This window comes from Hyperoodon ampullatus (assembly GCF_949752795.1).
Source record: "Hyperoodon ampullatus genome assembly, chromosome: 19".
In the NCBI taxonomy this organism is placed as follows: Eukaryota; Metazoa; Chordata; class Mammalia; order Artiodactyla; family Ziphiidae; genus Hyperoodon; species Hyperoodon ampullatus.
In genome coordinates, this window is record NC_136932.1 from 20,428,714 (window position 1) to 20,448,046 (window position 19,333).

The following is a 19,333-nucleotide window of genomic DNA, read 5'->3' on the forward strand; positions in this document are numbered from 1 at the left end:
TTTCTGGAGTTGAAAGCCGCAGAGATAACATGAGTCTCCCCTGGGCTGGCTCCGCCAATCAGAAAGAGAAAGGAAGAGGAGCAGTGTCTGTGTGGCTGAGATGTTTCTTTCCTTGGTTGTGGTAGGGATCCAGGACCCCAGGACTCGGCCCCCTGAGCCCTTTCCCACCATAGGCATCTTCCTTTTCACATGAGGACGCTCCCTTGAAACCGGGCCTGCATGTGTATGGATCCTGTCCCCAGACCCAAAGGTACCCTCCTGCCCCCAAGCAGAGGGATGGGTTGTGACCAGGCCCATGTGCAGAGCAAGCGAGCCCGTGCACGGATGGAGGGCAGAGGCCTTTGTTAAGGACTCAGGTGTCCCTGGTATTCCCTGCACGTGGCAGACAAGGGCTCAGACTGACCTGGGGGTGAAAAGCAGATGGCAGAGACTCGAGCTAGCCAACACCCTAACTGTCTGCCCAGTCACAGACCCTCGAGGTGGGGGTCCCCCCCCCACGTACACACATATACACACACACACAATATGGGCTCTCTGGGTCCTGAGGGTCCTGGACCACTCCAGGTGATGCCGGCTGGAATGACCCCACGTAGCGGTGACATGCAGGGGGCCTGGCCCAAACCCATGAGGGAGCCTGGGACTCTGCAGTGCTGAGGTCCAGTCAGGGGGGAAGGGTTGGGAGGGAGGGTGCTTAACAGTGTTGGCAGGCTGTGGGGTGCCTGTCACCATGACTGGCAGCACGGTTGATGAAGAGGTTAGGCTTTCGTGTTGGACGGACCGCATTCGAATCCTAACTCTGCCCTCAGTCACTGTGTGACCCCAGGGAAGTGACTGACCCTCTCTGAGCCTCACCCAGCTCAGGTTCCTCATCTGTAATGTGCATCTAGTACTACCTCCCCCTAGGCTTTGCCCTTCCTTGAGCCCGTATCCACCAATGCACCTAGCCAATGCCTACAGATAATACACTTTGATTCAGTGAGAGTAAATGCTACAATGAATATTCTATATTATCATTTTAAAGAAGGAAGAAACAGGCCTCAGGATGGAATGGCTTCCGGGAAAAGTTGTCCTGGCCAAATGCAGAGCAGGGAGCTGCCACTGTCCCCTGGGCCATCGGCCAGCCCGGCCCCTTCCCCTCCACCACCTCTCACAGGGGGATCCCTGCCCTGCTGCTCAGAGCTACCTGTCACCCTGGGCTCCAGGCACCTTCTGGACACAGTGACAACCATGGTTGTCACCATGTGGCCACCAGGCCACATGGTGTTGCTGCTGCTGAGCTGTGCAGATGCGGTTACAGGCCCCTGGCAGAGAGCACGGGGCACCTCGAAGGGGCCAAAGGGGCGGTGTGGGGAGACCCAGCTTCAGCCCTTCCTGACGCACCAGGTGCAGCTCCCTGAGCTGGTATCCGGGGGCCGGTGCCGAGACCCCAGCCTCATCTGCCCCGGGCCACTTTGCAAGCCTGAAGCTCTGTCCTCCAGAGCGTCATCAAGCAGAAAGCACCCTGTGCAGCCCTTTGGGCCCTAAAGCAAAAGAGTTAGGAGAGCCTTAGAAACTTCCGTCTGACAGCTGAGAAAAGCACTCGTCTTAACAGATGGCGGTTTCACCCAGCCCTGGTGGCCACAGTGGGAGAGAAGGGAAACTCACCCACCTTCCCCCATCCATCCCCGCCTCATCCCAGCCTGCAGAGTGGAAGCCCCCATCCCCATTTACAGATGAGAAAATTGAGGCTCGGTGTGGCTGAGGGGACTCGCCGAAGTCACAGTTAGGAGGCACCAGAGGCAGAAGCTGAAGCCATGACCTGAGTCCACACCTCCCCACGCTGCTGCCTGAGGGCGAGAAGAGAAAGACCAAAATGGGGTCCAGCTGAGGGGAGGGCAGTCGCTGCTGGGGCCAGGGGTCAAAGAGAATCAGAGGGACACCTCTGGACTGTAATAATTCGTGTCCAGACAGCCCTGTGAGTAGATGCGGCCCCCACCTAGGCTGAAGGCCATCTCACGCCACCAGGTGGCCTTGACCCGTCACCCCTTTTCTTTGCTATCAGCAGACAAAAAATTAGCTTCCGGGTTCTTTGTGTGCCAGGGCATGACCCCTGGGAGGATGCGAGGGAGAAACCGTGGATTCTAGTCCCAGTCTAGTCGGGGACTAGCTTAGGGCTCTGGACACCTGGGGAGTAGGGGTCCGGGGTGCAGATGGAGAAGGAAGCACAGCTTCTGTTTCCCTGAAAAGATGAGCACAAGCCCGAGAGCCTTCAGAACAATCACAATCACAGGTCCAAGCTGGACACCCGCGTCCCTAAGCAGATGCTAGTGAGATGCAGCAGAGCCTCCAAAACTCTCTGCCCTCTGGTGAAATTGTGCAAATGTGCACTCTTCCCTCCGTGGGTCCCTAGGACAGGCCTCAGATGTAGGAAGGCATGTCTAGGGAGCCACATCTTGAGATGGGGACAGTGAGGCTTAGAAAGGTCAGAGGAGGGACTTCCCTGGCGGTCCAGTGGTTAAGGCTCTGTGCTTCCGCTGCAGGGGGTGCAGGTTCTATCCCGGGTATGGGAACTAAGATCCCACGTGCCTTGTGGTACTGCCCAAAAAAAAAAAGATAAGGGCTCTTAAAAGAAAGGTCAGAGGACAACCCAAGTTCCCACAGCCAGTCTTTCTACCCTCTCCTTTCTCCTGCCTTGCCACCAGCAGCCGTAGAGTGGAGCCATGAACCCAGCCATGGACCCAGCCATGAACCCTGAGTTCAGATCCCCCTCACCTCTCCCTAGCTGTACGACCTTGGGCAAATTACTTAACTTCTGTGTGCTTTTGCCTCCTCATGTGTAAAAGGGAATGTTCATATTAGTACCTACCTGGCCGGGTGGTCACAATAAGTCATCAATCAGTGCACACAAGCCATCATAAATGGCGCCCAGCCCAGAGAACACTCGGGGTGGCAGAGTGTACACGTCTTCTCTCTGCCAGGCCAACCAGGGAAGGCGTCCTGGGATAAACATTCACACCCTTTCTCATTCTGTCTACCTTCGGAGGTATGGTCCTAGGCGCCACCTCTGCTCTCCAGGGCTGGGGCTAGGGTGAGGCACGTGAGGCAGGGAGGATGCAGAATTTAAGGAGGGGGGCTTCCCTGGTGGCGCAGTGGTTGAGAGTCCGCCTGCCGATGCAGGGGACACGGGTTCGTGCCCCGGTCCGGGAGGATCCCACATGCCGCGGAGCGGTTGGGCCCGTGAGCCATGGCCGCTGAGCCTGCGCGTCCGGAGCCTGTGCTCCTCAACGGGAGAGGCCACAACAGTGAGAGGCCCGTGTATCATTAAAAAAAAAAAAAAAAAAAAGAATTTAAGGAGGCACTGCCTCTCAGGGCCTCAGCGTGCGCTTGCAGGACCCTGACAGTCTGTACCTCCTTAAATCTTTCACCTTCCTCACCCATCCCAGTCCTGGGCCTCTCCCAGATTTGTGCCCTGCAGACCTCCTGCATCTGTCTGCCCCTCCGTCTGTTTCTTTTACACAGACACACAGATGCTCACTGTTCTGAGGATGGATGGGGCATGGCTGCTTCTCCAAACCCCTCATCTTCCCTCCTTGGCTGTTTCTGCTTCCCAGGGTGGGAGGGTTTTGTCCTGGGGTTTCAAGCAGCCAGTTCCACAGGGACTGGATCAGGCCAGGCCAGGCAGGCCCCACCCCTGGCTCTTATCCCCCCCTCCCAAAGAGGGGCTGTGACTTGGGTTCTAATGAGAAATTAATAAGGCAGCTGTGCTAACCACTAATGATAATAGCGAAGTCATTACAAAAAGATTCTTTACATGTTTTTTTATTTTAATAAATTTATTTATTTACTTTATTTTTGGCTGCGTTGGGTCTTCGTTGCTGTGCACGGGTTTTCTCTAGTTGTGGCAAACGGGGGCTACTCTTCATTGTGGTATGCGAGCTTCTCATTGCGGCGGCTTCTCTTGTTGCGGAGCACGGGCTCCAGGCGCGTGGGCTTCAGTAGTTGTGGCGTGTGGGCTCAGTAGTTGTGGCTCGTGGGCTCTAGAGCGCAGGCTCAGTAGTTGTGGCGCACGGGCTTAGTTGCCCCGCGGCATGTGGGATCTTCCTGGACCAGGGCTCAAACCCGTGTCCCCTGCATTGGCAGGTGGATTCTTAACCACTGCGCCACCAGGGAAGTCCCCTCTTTACATGTTTTTAATTACAGCAATTAAGGGGAAGTCAGTAAAATATCCACCCACCTCCCCAGCTCCCTTCCTGACCCTGCCTCAAGTCTCTGTTTTTATGAAGTCGCCATAAATTTCTGGCATGTGGCAAGTGGACTGAATGGCTGAGAGGGTTGGGCAATGGTTCTGGAGTTGGCATCCAGATCCCGTGGGCACCTCTTTGTCCTACTCACCTGAGCAACATCCCTGACCCCATCCCAGCCCTCACCAGGTGGGCGGATGGCTCAGACTTGGAACCCCCAGCCCCAGCAATAAGCCCACCCACACATCAGAGGGCCAAGAGCCCCTGCTCCACTGGGGAGTCTGGCCTGCCCCCCATTCTGCTGGGCAGCTTGGCAGCCACCTGTACAAAATGAGAGCTGAGGGCATCAGACCCATTGTCACATGGACTGGAGTTGATGTCCAGAGTGCCACCAATGGGCCCATTTTTCTTAATCCTCAACCTGAGTGTGTATGTTGAATGTAGAATGGAGATGTGGAAGGAGGTGCGGCAGAGGAGGTGAGGCACTGGGGACAGATGGTGACATTCTAAGATACGATTGGGCGTTTCAGTGTTACTCAGGATGCAGTGGAAGTCATGGATGGTTAGAGGCAGAGGCATGATACAACTGATTGGAGGGAGAAACAGCATGTTCATAAGAAACGAGCACAACCACAGGGAAGTACCATCCCATTGCGAAAACCAAAGAGTCTAGCGAGACAAGGTGTTAATACAAAGTCTCACCACTGCTGGTGGGTGTGTGAATTAGCAAATTGGTGCATGTCAGGAAAACAGCTTGGCATAACCTCATACGATTAACATTTGAACAACCTACAACCCAGCAGTTCCACCTTTAGGTGCATCCTCTAGAGATTCTCTCAGCCACATGTGCTAGAAGATCCACATGAGACTGTTGTTAGCAGGACGGCAAAACACTGATAACAAAGCCAGCCTGCAGCAGCATTGTGCTATCTTGATACATGGACGTCCAAGCAGCTATGAAAATGACTAAACCAAGTACAAGGACGGAGATGGAGCTCCCAAAAAACATGTTGCACACAAAAAAGCAAATCACAGTAGGTGACATACAAAATAACCCAAAGGGCTTAGAAACAGGCTAAATTAACAATAAATTGTTTGAGGATGCATCTACGTGTGGTGAAACTTGAAAGAAAAAAAAAAGCAATGACATGATTGACACAGCATCCAAGACGGCAATTACCTCTGGCGAGGGAGGGGATATGATGGGAGGAATGCCGTGGGGGAGAGGGACGAGGTTTGTTCATGTGCTGTTCCTTAAACTGGCTGGTGGGTACATGAGCGTGCATTCTATTCTTCTTCCTTGAACTATTCATATAATTATATTCGCTATTTTTTATGCATGACGTATTTCATGATAAAAAATGTTTTATAAATAAAAGCAATAAATATATTCTGAAGTGGAATGCATAATTTACGAAACCTTTTTTTTTTTTTCGTGGTACGCGGGCCTCTCACTGTCACGGCCCCCCGTTGCGGAGCACAGCCTCCGGACGCGCAGGCTCAGCGGCCATGGCTCACGAGCCCAGCCGCTCCGCGGCATGTGGGATCTTCCCGGACTGGGGCACGAACCCATGTCCCCTGCATTGGCAGGCGGACTCTCAACCACTGCGCCACCAGGGAAGCCCTACAGCCCTACAAGACCTTTTAATATATAACAAAAACATCAGGAATTAATTTTAGGTCACGTCCAGCTGTGCCCCAGGCCCATACTTCTTTGCTCTTGGGGGAATTTTTAGGAAAAGTTGGATCAGCGCTGCGAGGAACAACATGGTATATTAACAAGCATGTATCTTGGAGAGGAAGTATAGTAGATAAACCATTATCTGTTTCCACCTCAGTGGGAGTGAGTTTTCCTAAGAGATCCTGGATCCCCAGCCCCATCAGTGTGCACTTCCCTCTAGCCTTTCTCCTGCACTGGCTGGCTGAGCAGACTTCTTCTCAGCACCACCCTTGCAGCTGGTGTTCAGGACATACACGCCTGTGTGCTGGGCCCCCTGAGCAGAGGGAAGGGACTCCCTGACCTAGGAGGCCCATGTGGCAAAATGGAGTAGAGAGAATTGGGAGGGTTCTGGGGCCCTAAGAGCCATAGGGAGGGGAGACTGTGGGATGGAAGCGTGAATGAGAGCATCAACCGCAAAACGTGGACAAGGCCAGCTGTGCCCTTCCTTCACCTATCCATCCTGCCATATATACATACATGCACACAATCACCCATCCCTCCATCCACCATGCCTCCCTCTCTCCATCTATCCACCCATCCATCCACCCATCTACCTACTCATCCAACTGTGCATGCATCCACATATACATACAATCATCCATCCCTCCATCCTGCATTTCCTTCATCCATCCATGCCTCCTCTCCATCCATTCATCCGTCCATCCATCCCTGCCCTCATCCAATTACCCATCTATCCATCCATCTCTTCATTCATCCGTCCACTGAACAAACCCACCACCCTGCCCTATTGGCATTTTTAAATTTCCTCAAACTAGCACTTCTCTCCTACCTCCTAGCCTTCGCATACTCTCTTTCCTCTGGACTATCACCACGCCGCCCCCCCTCACACACACACGGCTAACACCTACCCTTTATTTATGTCTCTGCTTACAGAAAAGCCTCACCCCCACCTCCCAGTCTAAAGTAGGTTCCCTTCATGTCGCCTCTCATTAAAAAAAAAAAAACCCTGGGGACTTCCCTGGTGGCCAGTGGTTGAGAGTCCGCCTGCCGATGCAGGGGACACGGGTTCATGCCCCGGTCTGGGAAGATCCCACATGCCGCAGAGCGGCTGGGCCCGTGAGCCATGGCCGCTAAGCCTGTGCGTCCAGAGCCTGTGCTCCACAACGGGAGAGGCCACAACAGTGAGAGGCCTGCGTACCGCAAAAACAAACAAAAAAAAAACCCTGTTCCTTCTTCCTAACAGTTGTCACAATATGTCCCTGAATTTCGTTGGGTTGGTTTTCTTATGCCTGTTCCCCTAACCAGACCATAAGCTCCACAAGGACAGGGACCGGGTCTTTCTTCAGCACCTTCTGCAGAACCTGCCTGACCCATAGTAGGGACTCAATAAAGAGTCATTGCATGATGGCATTGGGTGAGTTTAGAGAGAACCTACTGTGTGCAGAGGACGGGGCCTGGTGTCGTATAAGGATTTGCTCATGAATATAATTGAATAGAACTGCCTCTTGAAGCTTTCAGTGTAGTAGAAAGAGATAAAGAATGTGCATGAAGAATTTTAACGCAGGGGATGAGTCATGGAAGAGGTGAGGAGGAAATGCAAAGGGAGAGCCAGCCCAGCTGGCCGGCCCAGCCCTAACTGCGTACGTTGGATAAGCCACTCTATCTCCATGAGCTTTAATTTCCTCACTGACGAAATGGAGCTAATAAAACCCGAGAGAGGAGGAAAAACACGATTACCATGAAATTGCTTTAAATTGTTCAAATATATCTTCGGAGCTCTGTGAAAAGTTTTTTAAATAGATAAAATTATTGTAAGAACTGAAATCAATGTGATTTATTGATGCAATTTTTTTATAGACAGAGCCAAGTAACAGAAATTAGTAAACAACTTAAAAATGTGTATTTAGGAAAGTTGAGCTTTGTCATGTCATTATGTGGATGAAATGAGACAATCTGTGTGAAGTCCACCTAGAAAGAAACCTGACGTAGGGTCAGTGACTGTTTGGGTGGCATGGGATAATCTTTGTTGAAGAGGTTGATGTTTAAACTGTGAAAAATGTATAGGATTCCAGTATTTTAATACTATAAATATTAGACACAGTTTTTAGCACTTGACTATACTCTTCCTGTTTCTATGGCTGCATAACAAATTACGCCCAAACATCATGGTGCACCACAGTCATTTATCATGCTCACAGATTCTGTGAGTCTGGACCAAGCACGGTGGGAACAGCTGGTCTCTGCTCTTGGATGACTGAGGTCTCAACTAGAAGACCCAAAGGCTGGGGGCTGAAATTATCTGAGGGCTCGCATGTTCATTCACATGTCCAATGTTGATGCTGGCCATCATCTGGGACCTCAGTTCCTCTGCACAAGAGCTGTTCCTGTGTCTGTGTGAGCTAGATTGAGCTTCCTTACAATATGGCAGCTGGATTCCAAGCAGGAGTGTCTGGAGAGCCAGGTGAAAGCCACATCCTTCTGATGACCTAGCCTTGAAAGTCACGTAGCATCACTTCCAGCATATTCTACCAGTATAGTCACAAAACCCCCAGACTCAAGGGGGAGGAGTCTTAGCCCCCACCTCTCAGTGGCAGGAGTATCAATCACACTGTAAGAAGATCATGTTGAATGGGAGATAAATAGTAAGGTAGCCATCGTTTGTTTTTTTATTGAAGTATAGTTGATTTACAATGTTGTGTTAGTTTCAGGTGTACAACAAAGTGATTCAGTTATACATACATATATATATATTCTTTTTCAGGTTCTTTTCCCTTATAGGTTATTACAAAACATTGAGTGTAGTTCCCTGTGCTGTACAGTAGGTCCTTGTTGTTTATCTACTTTATATATAGTCGTGTGTATAAGTTAATCCCAGATCCCTAATTTATCTCTCCCCCCTTTCCTCTATGGTAACCATAGGTTTGTTTTCTATGTCTGTGGGTCTATTTCTGTTTGTATATAAGTTCATTTGTATCATTTTTTTTATGTAGACCATTCTCTTTTTTTTAAAATAAATTTTATTTATTTATTTGTTTGTTTATTTATTTTGGCTGTGTTGGGTCTTTGTTGCTGCACGCGGGCTTTCTCTAGTTGTGGCGAGTGGGGCTACTCTTGGTTGTGGTTCTCGGGCTTCTTATTGCGGTGGCCTCTCTTGTTATGGAGCATGGGCTCTAGGCTCACAGGCTTCAATAGTTGTGGTGCATGGGCTTAGTTGCTCCGTGGCATGTGGATTCTTCTCAGACCAGTGATCGAACCTGTGTCCCCTGCAATGGCAGGCAGATTCTTAACGACTGCACCACCAGGGAAGCCCTGAGAGATACTCTTCTTAACTCCAGTTTACAGAAGAGGAAGTTAAAGCTCAGCAAGGTCAAAATTTTGCCCAAGGTCATGCCTAATAAGTAACAGAAGTGGGATTTGAATTCAGGTCTCAGTGACTCCAAAGCCACCACCGTTACATTTACTGCTTGCCAAATTAGGACAAGGATGCCAACGGCAGGTTTCATTTCTTGAGACACTTACTTGACTAGATCCTCCTGGGATGCTGTTGAATCGTGGTGCCCTGGTGAATCATGGCTTGCTCTGGTGGCGTTCCAGGCAGGGTCCCCCACACAAAGAAAGGCCCTGAGGTGAGAAGCGGGGTGTAAGTAATTCATTGTGGTGGGGGACGCAGGACGTGGTGTGGGCGTTAGGACAAGAAAGGTTGGTTGGGGTCAAATTAGGGAGAGACCTTGAATCCAGGCAAGGGAATGTAGACTTTCCTGGGGCAATGAGGAGATACCAGAGGATCTGAGCAAGTCAGAAAAATTAATCAGGAGCAGTATGGAAGATGGGGGAGGTGGGATCCAGTGTAGGCCATGAGGTAGGGGCGGAGTCCGTGCAGCCAAGTGATGGGGCGAACAGAGGGGCCGTAGTGTGGGAAAGGAAGCACCACGAAAGTCTCCAAGGATCTGAGCCCAGGTGATCTGGGCAGGTACAGGTGGGGCAGCTATTAGCAGAACTATGAAAGCAAGAAGGGAGGCTTGGCAGGGAGGTAAGAAATACCCAGCATTTCCTGTGGCAAGTCGGGTGTTGGGTATTGGAGCTCAGGGAGGAGCCAGGAGCCAGATGTGAGAGCCTTTGCAGAGAGACTGTGGCCAAAACCATCAGATTAGGCAAGGCCTCCAAGGGGGAATGTGGCCAAGAAGAGATTCAAGCCCAGGGCTTTGGAAAACAAGAGTGTAGGCCGGTGGTCCTCGAACTTCGGCGTTACAGCAGAATCCTCGGGGAGGTGAGTCAAGGACTCAGAGACCCAGGCACATTGAAGCAGGGCCTTTCCGTGCCCTAGGGGACGAGGGAAGGGTGGGAGCAAATTTCTGGGCTTACCGTGTTCCCTAGGGATTCTGAGACCCACCAAAGTGTAAGAACCACTGGCTTCAGCCCACCGGTACTTCTCAGCCTTGGATCGTGTTGGAACACCCTGAATGGCTCTAGAAATACTGATGTCTGGACCCCAGCCACCCCAAAAGGTTCTTACCTCTGAGAATATTAAAGGGGGTTCTAAGGGGCAGTCAGGTTGGGGACTCCTGGCTGAAGGAGAGGAAGAAGAGCAGTGGTCTTGGAGCGGTTAAGAAATAAATCCAAAACAAATTTTAAAAAAGAAAGAAATCAAAGCAGCAGGACACCCATATGGCTTAGCACGCGGCCCCCTTGACCCAGGAGGGAACAGGTAGGCAACGGGGACTCACAGCCAGTTTTCGGTGGTCTGAACCTTACTGCACGTGGGATTCTGATGGGAAGCCCATACTCCGTACCAGGGACATCAGAAGTTTGGGGATGAAACCCCAGCATTAGGTGCTTTTAACTCTTGACGTGTTACTCAGTGACACACAGCCAGGTTTGAGGGCAAACAGTACTTCTCACACTTGGATGTGGACACAGTTGACTGGGAGTCTTGTTAAAAGGCAGGTTCTGATTCAGCAGATCTGGGGGGCGGGGCGGGCCTGAGGCTCTCCCTTTGTAGCAGGCGCCCAGGTGGTGCCCATGTGCTGGCCCACGGACCACCCTTTGGGTAGCAAGGATGTGCATTCATTTTAAAGAGTCGTGGTTGGGCTTCCCTGATGGCGCAGTGATTGAGAGTCTGCCTGCCGATGCAGGGGACATGGGTTCGTGCCCCAGTCTGGGAGGATCCCACATGCCGCGGAGCGGCTGGGCCTGTGAGCCATGGCCGCTAAGCCTGCGCGTCCGGAGCCTGTGCTCCACAACGGGAGAGGCCACAGCAATGAGAGGCCCGTGTACCACACACACACACAAAAAAAGAGTCGTGGTCATCAGCACCAACACCCCTTCCCACACTCCACCCATCTCCACGCCTCTGCTCTTAGAGTCAGAGCCCATCCAGATCCCAGCAGGCAGGTGGGCAACCAGAACTTTCCCACCTGCATCTCCGCTGCTCCCCTCCAGGCTGATGGAATATCGGAGCTGGACCAACGGTCCCCTCTTTATCTGCCAAGGGGGTAGGCATTCTTTCAAAGGAGCAACGTGGTGTTTGTGTGCAACATCCATGCAGCCTCACACACTTCACCCAAGGGCTCGGGAAACTGCTCCCCAGATGTGCCCTTCACCCCACACCTAAACCCCTGCCGCACTACAGGGCAGGGAAGGAGGGAGAGCTCTGCCTGTCTCCAGACTCTGAGGTCCGAGTTCAAATCCTGCCTCCGCCCTGTTCCAGCCACGTGCCTTTGGACAAGTCAACGAGCCTGTTTCAGAAGTTTTTCCATTGTAAACTGTTTGACATAATGACCCGTGTCTCATGGTTGTTGGATGAATCCATTGCTTCATGGACCTATGGATATAAATGGATACAAACCCCAGAAGTACAAAGCAGAGCATGTCGTAGTGACGGACGGGGTGATGGGGCCACGTGAGGTAGCCGAGCATGGTGGCCGTGCCCCATGATCATCCTGTCTGTCCCCACAACTTCCTTCCGCTACCACCACTCCCAGCCCGGGAGCCGGGTGGTCTTGGCTGCCGACCTCCGGCCCCTGACCCCTCCATGTGCCCTTCCCTCCCACAGACATGGGGAGCTTTGAGGAGAGTGAGAAGCACCAGAGCGTCTCCCATGGAGAAGCAGCCGTCATCCGCGCCCCACGCATTGCCAGCTTCCCACGGCCGCAGGTGACCTGGTTCCGGGAAGGCCGCAAGATCCCGCCCGGCAGCCGCATGTGAGCATCCTGCCCTTGGTGGGGCGTAGGCGGGGCTGGCCCCGGGAGAGGAAGTGCGGGGCCACGTAGCACCCCCAGATGCTGAGGACAGAGGGCCCTCCCTGCTCTGGGTGGGAGCCAGATGGGGGATATCCCCAATGAGGGAAGTCTGGTTTCCAGGGGCCTTTCTGGGAAAGTGCGGGAGGAGTCTTGGAGCCATGACAGCTCCGTGGCCTCCCCGGGGAATCCCAGGCATTGGCTCCACTCTCGGCTGGAGAATAATTCTGCCTCTAAGAGCACTTAAAAAACCCGAACTGGCACAGACAGAGGCTCTGTCACCATGGTTACAGGCCCAGGATTCAGGGCACATGGGAGGATGCTGCCACCTCCCCGGCAGGGTGTCTCCGCAGTGCGTGTGTGGCTGGGTGTCCAGTGGTGTGCACGGCTGTGTGTGTTTTGGCTCCAGGGAGGAGGTGAGGCCAGGAGAGGCGGGAAGAGGAACACACGGTCCTTTCAGCGCTCACAAGGGCCCCTCTGTGCAGCCCGGAAGGGGGTTGTGGCAGCCTGGCTTGTGGGCAGAGTGACAGAAGCAGCGCCTCCACAGAGGGTGAGGGGCAAAGCACAGGGCGCGGTGGCCCTCCTGACCCCCCTGGGAGAGCCAGCCCAGGCCGTTCTCTGTGGGACCCGCACGCTCCCCTACACTCTACTCCCAGAAGAGAAGAAAGACCACCTGGTCCTAGTCCACTCGGGCCGCAGGTCCATTGTGGGTGGAGCCCATTCCGGTCTCTGTAGGAAGCAGAAGCCGAGACGGACAGTTCTTTCCTCTGGGGAACGTGAGGTCCAGTGAGAGAAGCGCGATCTTAATAACATGATGATATCCTGGCAACAACAGTGGCTGTCGTTTATGGAGTGCCTGCTGTGTTCTCAGGCCTGGGCTAAGCACACCCCCATCCCCCTCTCCTCCAGGACAGACCCGCACCTCCCAGGGAGAGATGCTCTGTCTCGTTCCCTTTTCCATCCCCAGGTCCACCTCAAGAAATCTTTGTTGAATGAATGACCCTCACAACAACCTTACAAGGTGGCTGATTTTACCCCCTTTTTATAGACGGTAAAGTGAAGGCCCCCAGAGTTTAACTGCTTTGCCAAATCTCACGCAGCTGGTTCCAGGCTTGCCAACTTCAGAGTCAGGTCCTTAATTCTGCCTTATGTGGAAATTATATGAGAACAGGTACAAAGACATGAGAGCTAAAAAGGATAAAGTGATTGTACTTTTGGAGAATTGGTCCTGGTGATTCTCAACGTGGCTGCCCTCTGAGATGATCTGGGACCATTTAAAATATATTGATTTTCAGATTCTACCCCCCACACATTCTTATTTCATTGAAACGGGGTGTACCGAGGCCTTAGGATTTTTAAAAGCTTCCCCGTGATTCCAGCATGCAGCCTCACTTGAGAGCCAGTGTCCTAGAATGTATCTGTTACCTACAGACACAATAGTACTGCGTAACAAGTGGTCCCCGTGGCCTGACACAATAAGCATGTATTTGTCATGTGAACCGGCAGATTGGTGAGCTTGGCCTGGCTCTCTCACTTGGCTGGGGCTGGCTGATGAGAATGCCTGGGTGACTCAATTCTGCCCCACGTGTCCCAGCCTCTAGCCAGTGGCCCCTAGCATCTCCTCCTGGCAGTCGCAGAAGAAGCAAAACACAAGCTTCTGCTAATATCCCATTTGTCAAAGCAAGTCACATGGTAGAACTCAGGTCAAGAAGCCAGGAAATTCATTCTGCTCTTGAGTGAGAGGACTACAGAGTCACCTGGCAAAGGTGCTGCTACAGAGCAGGTGACGATTGGGTGTACACACATGCACACCTTCCTGGTCACGCCTACCCCCTCCTCACCTCCTCCAGTCGTACCGAACGCACGAGAGAACACTTTGGGGATTTCATCTCAGCAATTACAGCAGATTAATATTCATAACCCAGAGGAAAGGTCCCTGGAAACAAATTCTCTGGTGTCTGTTTGCTGGAGACACGCATCTGATGAGCGCTGTCAGTCAGCGGGGTGCACAGGGTGCTGAAGGCACGTGTTGTCTACAGAGGACCCCTCTCCCTCCCAGGGCAGAAGTGGAGATTAGTAACCCCTGGCCCGTTCCTTGATACTCATTGTTGAAAAGGAGACAAGATTCCCATCAAAGACACATGCTGGGAGCTTTGGGCAGCTTCTAGGGTGATTTATTTTATTCTTAATTAAATGATCAGTTGGGCTCCCGTGGAGCTCAGAAAAAAGGGCACACTTCATAGGAGTGGGAGATGGAAGGTGGGAGGGAGCTGGGCCCATCAAAGCAGCGGGAAAGACCTAGGAAATTGAAACCAGAGGAGTGTGGCTGAAAAATATCACCAAGCCCCTGCCTGAGAGTAGAGCCCTGATGTCCACGCCCTGCAAGAATTCCAGCAGCTTCCTTCAATGCGGGTGCCTCTGGGGGCAGTAGGCCGGAAGCCCTCCTGACAGCCACAAATAGCTTTGTGTACTTTGGAGGTGAGGGGCAGGGTCGTTCTAGAACCATCTATCAAGGGGAAGGTCATCCTGCAGAAGGCTGCTAGCCCAGGGACCTTCCTTAGCCTCCTGCTGAGGACAGAGGGACAGCAGGTCAAAAGGCCACTGGCCCTTCCCCGGCTCTCTGCCTCCTGTTCACTCCGCACTGGGAACTCAAACCCAGGCCCCAGGGTCCCGGACACAGTGCTTTCCTCTAGTTCCAGTCAAGGCCATGCTAGCTGCCTCACAGACGGACCCCCAAATCCCAGGGACTTAGTGCCAGAGAAGTTTACTTCCTGCCAACTGAAAGTCCCACCGAGGGCGAGGGATGGGAGGGGCACCCTCCTCCACAGCCAAGTTGGTGGGAGCTCCACCCTCATCCACACTGGGCTCCCAGCGGCCCCGCTGGTCCAAGCCCAGAAGCAACGCACATCCTCCGTATCCCGCTAGCTCAGCCAACTGCCCAACCTGGGTGCAAGGGAGGCTGGGAAGGGTGACCCCTGGCTTCCCAAGATCTTCAGTTCTCTGCAGGAGGGGAGCCAGAAACAGAGGTAGATGGTGACCATCTCTGCCACCTGGATATGCCGTCCCCTCCCCGACCCAGGACAGGGTACCGCCCACCACACAATCCACACATTCCATGTTGAACCCAACAAATCGTTGTGCGGGCTGTCTGGTGCGTGGTGGGACACTTAGCAGCATCCCTGACCGCTGCCCACTAGTTACTAGTACAGCCCCACAGCTGGGGTAACCAAAACCTGTCCAGGCACTGCCAAATGTCCCCTGGAAGGTGAAGCCACCCCTGATTGAGAACCACTGACCTAGAAGGATGCATCATAATATAGACAAAATATAGGCAAAGGAGAGAAAGGGGGTGGGGAGAGTCTGTGTGGTCCAGGAGAGAAGGAATTGGAGGTGGGAGGCCTTCTCTGGAGGCCAGAAGAGGAGTTCAGGACAGGCGGGTGTACTGTGGAGGGGGACCAGGCCATGCCCAGGGTGCCCACCTGCCACAGATTTCATCTAGCTGGCTTCTACATCACCAGGGCAGCAGCGTCGGGGGAAGCTGGAACCCAAGGGGTCCACATGCACTACTGCTTGTCATGAGCCCTGACCTTGGACTGTGTGGCTAGAGAGGGCTGAGTGAGAGGGAGGGGACAGCCTCAGGCCACCTAGGAACTAACAGAAGTAGCCACAGGAATCAGAATCAGCCTCAGCCTCAGGGCTGGAAGGGGTCTTCACCCGCATCTGCCTCCACCCCTTACACAGATAAGGAGACTGAAGCCCAGCAAGAAGGAGGCTGTGAGCTCCTTAGAGGCAGGGGCCAGAGCTCCACCCCGGAGCTGCCCCCCTGCCTTGGCACAGCCCAGCCTCCCTTTCCCCAGCCCTCACCCACCCCAACAAGCTCCACTAAAGGACCAGGGCCCCTGCAGGAGAGTCCCACCTGAGGGCACGGTCACCCTCCCTGTCCCATTGTGTCGATTTTAAAATATTTTAGCTGGCTCTGTTCCCTCCCATCATCTCATTAGCTGGAGGTTAAAAGAGCTCTCCAGGGGAACAGAAACAAAAAAAAGGACATCATTAGGGTTCCCAGGAACTGAGGCAGGAGGGCTTTGTCTTCCTGCTTCCTGGAGCTCGGCAGGCAGCATGAGACTCAGCACGCGAATCCCCAAAACCAGGAGAAAGAGAGACCTCAGCACAACCTGACTGGGAGAGACCAGGCTGGAGAGGCATTCGTGGGGATGTTTATTTGAGAGCCCATTTAAAACTCTGTTACATTCACCTAATGGGAAAATTTGAAAAGAATTCAACTGGATTTGTCCTTGTTAAACGAACATTAAGGATGTTTAACAGCTGTCTCGGGCACATCACATTAAAATCCAGAGAGAGACTTGACACACTAATGGTTTTGTTTGTCCTCAGGAGGATGGGTGAGAGGAGGTGCCTGGCAGAGCCAGGGTGGGCAGTGCTCCTGCACCCACGTCCAATGGGGTCCCCAAATTCCCGCCTGCAAAAGCCCTGCACCCGGCCCGCGGACATGGGAGCCGAGGGGCTGCAGGATGGGATCCCAGCAGTGGGAACCAGGTTGGGAGCAAACAGCCCATGTCTACACTTCACTACCCGGCCCATCTCCTTTTTCCCTCTCCACCAGCCCCGCTGGCCCCTCTTTTACTGACCAGATTTGGGGAGAAGTAAACGGATACCCTAAGAGGGGGATGGGGGGAGATGTGAGCCCCAGAAGGCTGTATTAGAGGCAGGCTATAGCCTTTGAATCAACCTAAACAGATTCAGGATTAGATTAAGGCAGTGATTTTGGAATGATCGTGTTCATTTCTAAATTCATTCTCGTCTCTCATCATTCATTCATTCATTCACTGATTCTGGTGAATGAATTTCTTTAGTTCAACACTCCTGGTGCAGAGGTAGCCCCACACAGCCATCCATGCTGTGACACAGGAAAGGGTAGAATTCCAGGGGAGCTCTGGCCCCTAACCAGGCCTGGGGGCAGGGAGTGGCAGAGAAGTGTCACCTGGACAGTCTCAGACCCCTGGGCGTGTTCTGTACTGGGGTCTGATCCCCAGCGCTGGTGGAGTATTGGGATTCTCTGCAAACTAAGCATGGCTGGAGTTCAGGCAGTAAGTGGTTCCAGGGGGTGGGCTGGAGAAGGGGGTCTTGGGGTGCCTGGCTTCACGTCCCCGCTCGCATCCCCTGACACTCAGGCTCAGCAGGCCCATCAGAGGCGTCCTTTTCCTCTTCCCAGAGCCATCACCCTGGAGAACACCCTTGTCATCCTGTCAACAGTGGCTCCGGATGCAGGCCGCTACTACGTGCAAGCAGTTAATGACAAGAACGGGGATAACAAGACCAGCCAGCCCATCATTCTCGCCGTGGAGAGTAAGTAAGCCGCAGGGCCTGGGACCGATGGTGGAGCGCGTCGTTAAATCTTGGGAATGGGGCTCCGGAGGGTCATTGGGAAGATGGAATGGCGGTGGAGGGGGGAGGCTGGGAAAGGGCAGGGGAGGCGCCGTCCCAAGGAGGAGGAGGCCCAGCTGGGGGTGGGAGTGGGAGGTGGAGGCCGGGAGGGAGCTGAATTCCGGACCCCATGCCCATGACGAGTCTGAGACCCTATCAGGAGCGGGGGACACTTAGCTTGGCTGTTAGCTGGGCCCCTGGGGGCCCAGGGAGGGCATGGGGTATAGGAGAAAGTATGTGCACTAGAGGATTACCACCACCCCTGGGGCTCAGGTGCTGGTGGGGTGAGCCCACCAGGAGATGGGAAGCTCCTTTTTAAAGAAATATACTGACTGCCTCTACTCAGCTGGCATGTAAAAAGAGCCACTTTTACTTGGAGCCAAGCCATCCTCACCGATGGGAACACGTGCTCTCTGCCCAGGCTCCTGCCTAAAAGTGCCCCTGTGTCCATCCCCAGAGACCGCCCTGCACCCTGGAAGAGAGAGGCAAGGCTCTCCCCAGTGGCAGAGCACAGAGGATAGCAAATGGAAAGGGTGACTCTTTGGGTGTCTTTGGCAAAGAAGTATTTGTCCAGCCAAGGCTGAAGGCAGGTTTCCAATCGGTGATGGAGATGCTGGGGGTGTCCCCCCCAGCCTGGTTCTCCCCGGCCCGCTCGCTCCATGCTCCATCCCTGGGATGGAGAGGTGCGGGGGAGTGTCACAGAGTATGTGGGACAAGGCCAATGCTTCCCGCAGCGGCCAGGCAGCCACACAGGCTGGGGGAGCCAGATGCTCACGTCCCTCCACATCTGTACAACTGCTGCTCCAAAAGCCAGCCTCATTTATCATCCACGGTCCTGCTGGGATGCACCCGCCAGCAGCAAGAGAAGGGTGCTCGCCAGCTCGGAACCTTCCCATGTCCTTCCTCTGATCCCAGCCTCTGTCTTCAAGGGCCCAGAAAGCCCAGAACATTCCCCAGTCCCGACCTGCCCATTCCTGGGCCTTGTGAGCACCAGCAGAACCCCTTCCCATACGTGCAGTGACCTCCTCCCCCCAGACCACATTCCTGTCTGCCCAGAAAGAAACCTGGGTGCAGCGAGCAGAGTTCCAGTCTGGATACTGACCTATCAGGGTCACGGGTGTAACTTCCGACATTGACCTGGGCCAGGGTCTCAGTCTCGTCCCGGCAACCTGGGGCCTAGCCCATGACCTGGGGCTGCTGTTTCTGCAGGAAAAGGAAGGTAACCATCAGAGAGACGTTTGTCCCCATATCTTCCAGCGCTTAGAATACCTAGAGTCTAATGGAATTGAATCATTTGGTGGGAGGGATGCTCACGGTCCGAGTCAAGGCCAGGCATCTCCCTGGGTGACTCAGCTGACCTCCTCCAGCACCCTCGTCCTGGCGGGAATTGCACCAGCTGTTCTCCTGGCCAACCGGGCGGGCTCTTCACTCTCTGCTGCCTCCCCCAACCCTCCAGCTGGCCCAAGAGAGCCAGGCAGGGTCCCTTGGGACCCCCATGTGTGCCCAAGCCTCCCCCGCCCCACCCCCCGTTGTCTGTTTCTCCCCCACCCCATCGCCCCTCGTCTCCTGCTCTCACGGTGATTTGTACTGGATTGAGAGCAAAATCAGCTGATTATCAGCTAATTTCTCCTCCCATGAGTGACTGCACTTCAAATCCCAGTTCCTGTTACTGACACAAATCCCCAAGCTGCCTGCCTGCCTGCCGGCCAGTTTCCTAGGAACATTTGCCACTTCGCCCGCCACCGGCTGCA

The 19,333-nt window shown here is 53.6% G+C and overlaps 1 protein-coding gene across 1 annotated transcript in view; it reads left to right on the plus strand.

The window, feature by feature from the left end:
• Window positions 1-19,333, plus strand: part of SDK2 (sidekick cell adhesion molecule 2) — a gene marked incomplete at both ends in the record, with an annotated part of 262,629 nt that overhangs the window by 152,715 nt on the left and 90,581 nt on the right. Inside the window, 2 exons of the mRNA XM_079725138.1 lie at window positions 11,954-12,101; window positions 17,371-17,504. Coding sequence (XP_079581264.1) covers window positions 11,954-12,101; window positions 17,371-17,504 — 282 coding nt within the window. The remainder of the gene's footprint in view (window positions 1-11,953; window positions 12,102-17,370; window positions 17,505-19,333) is intronic.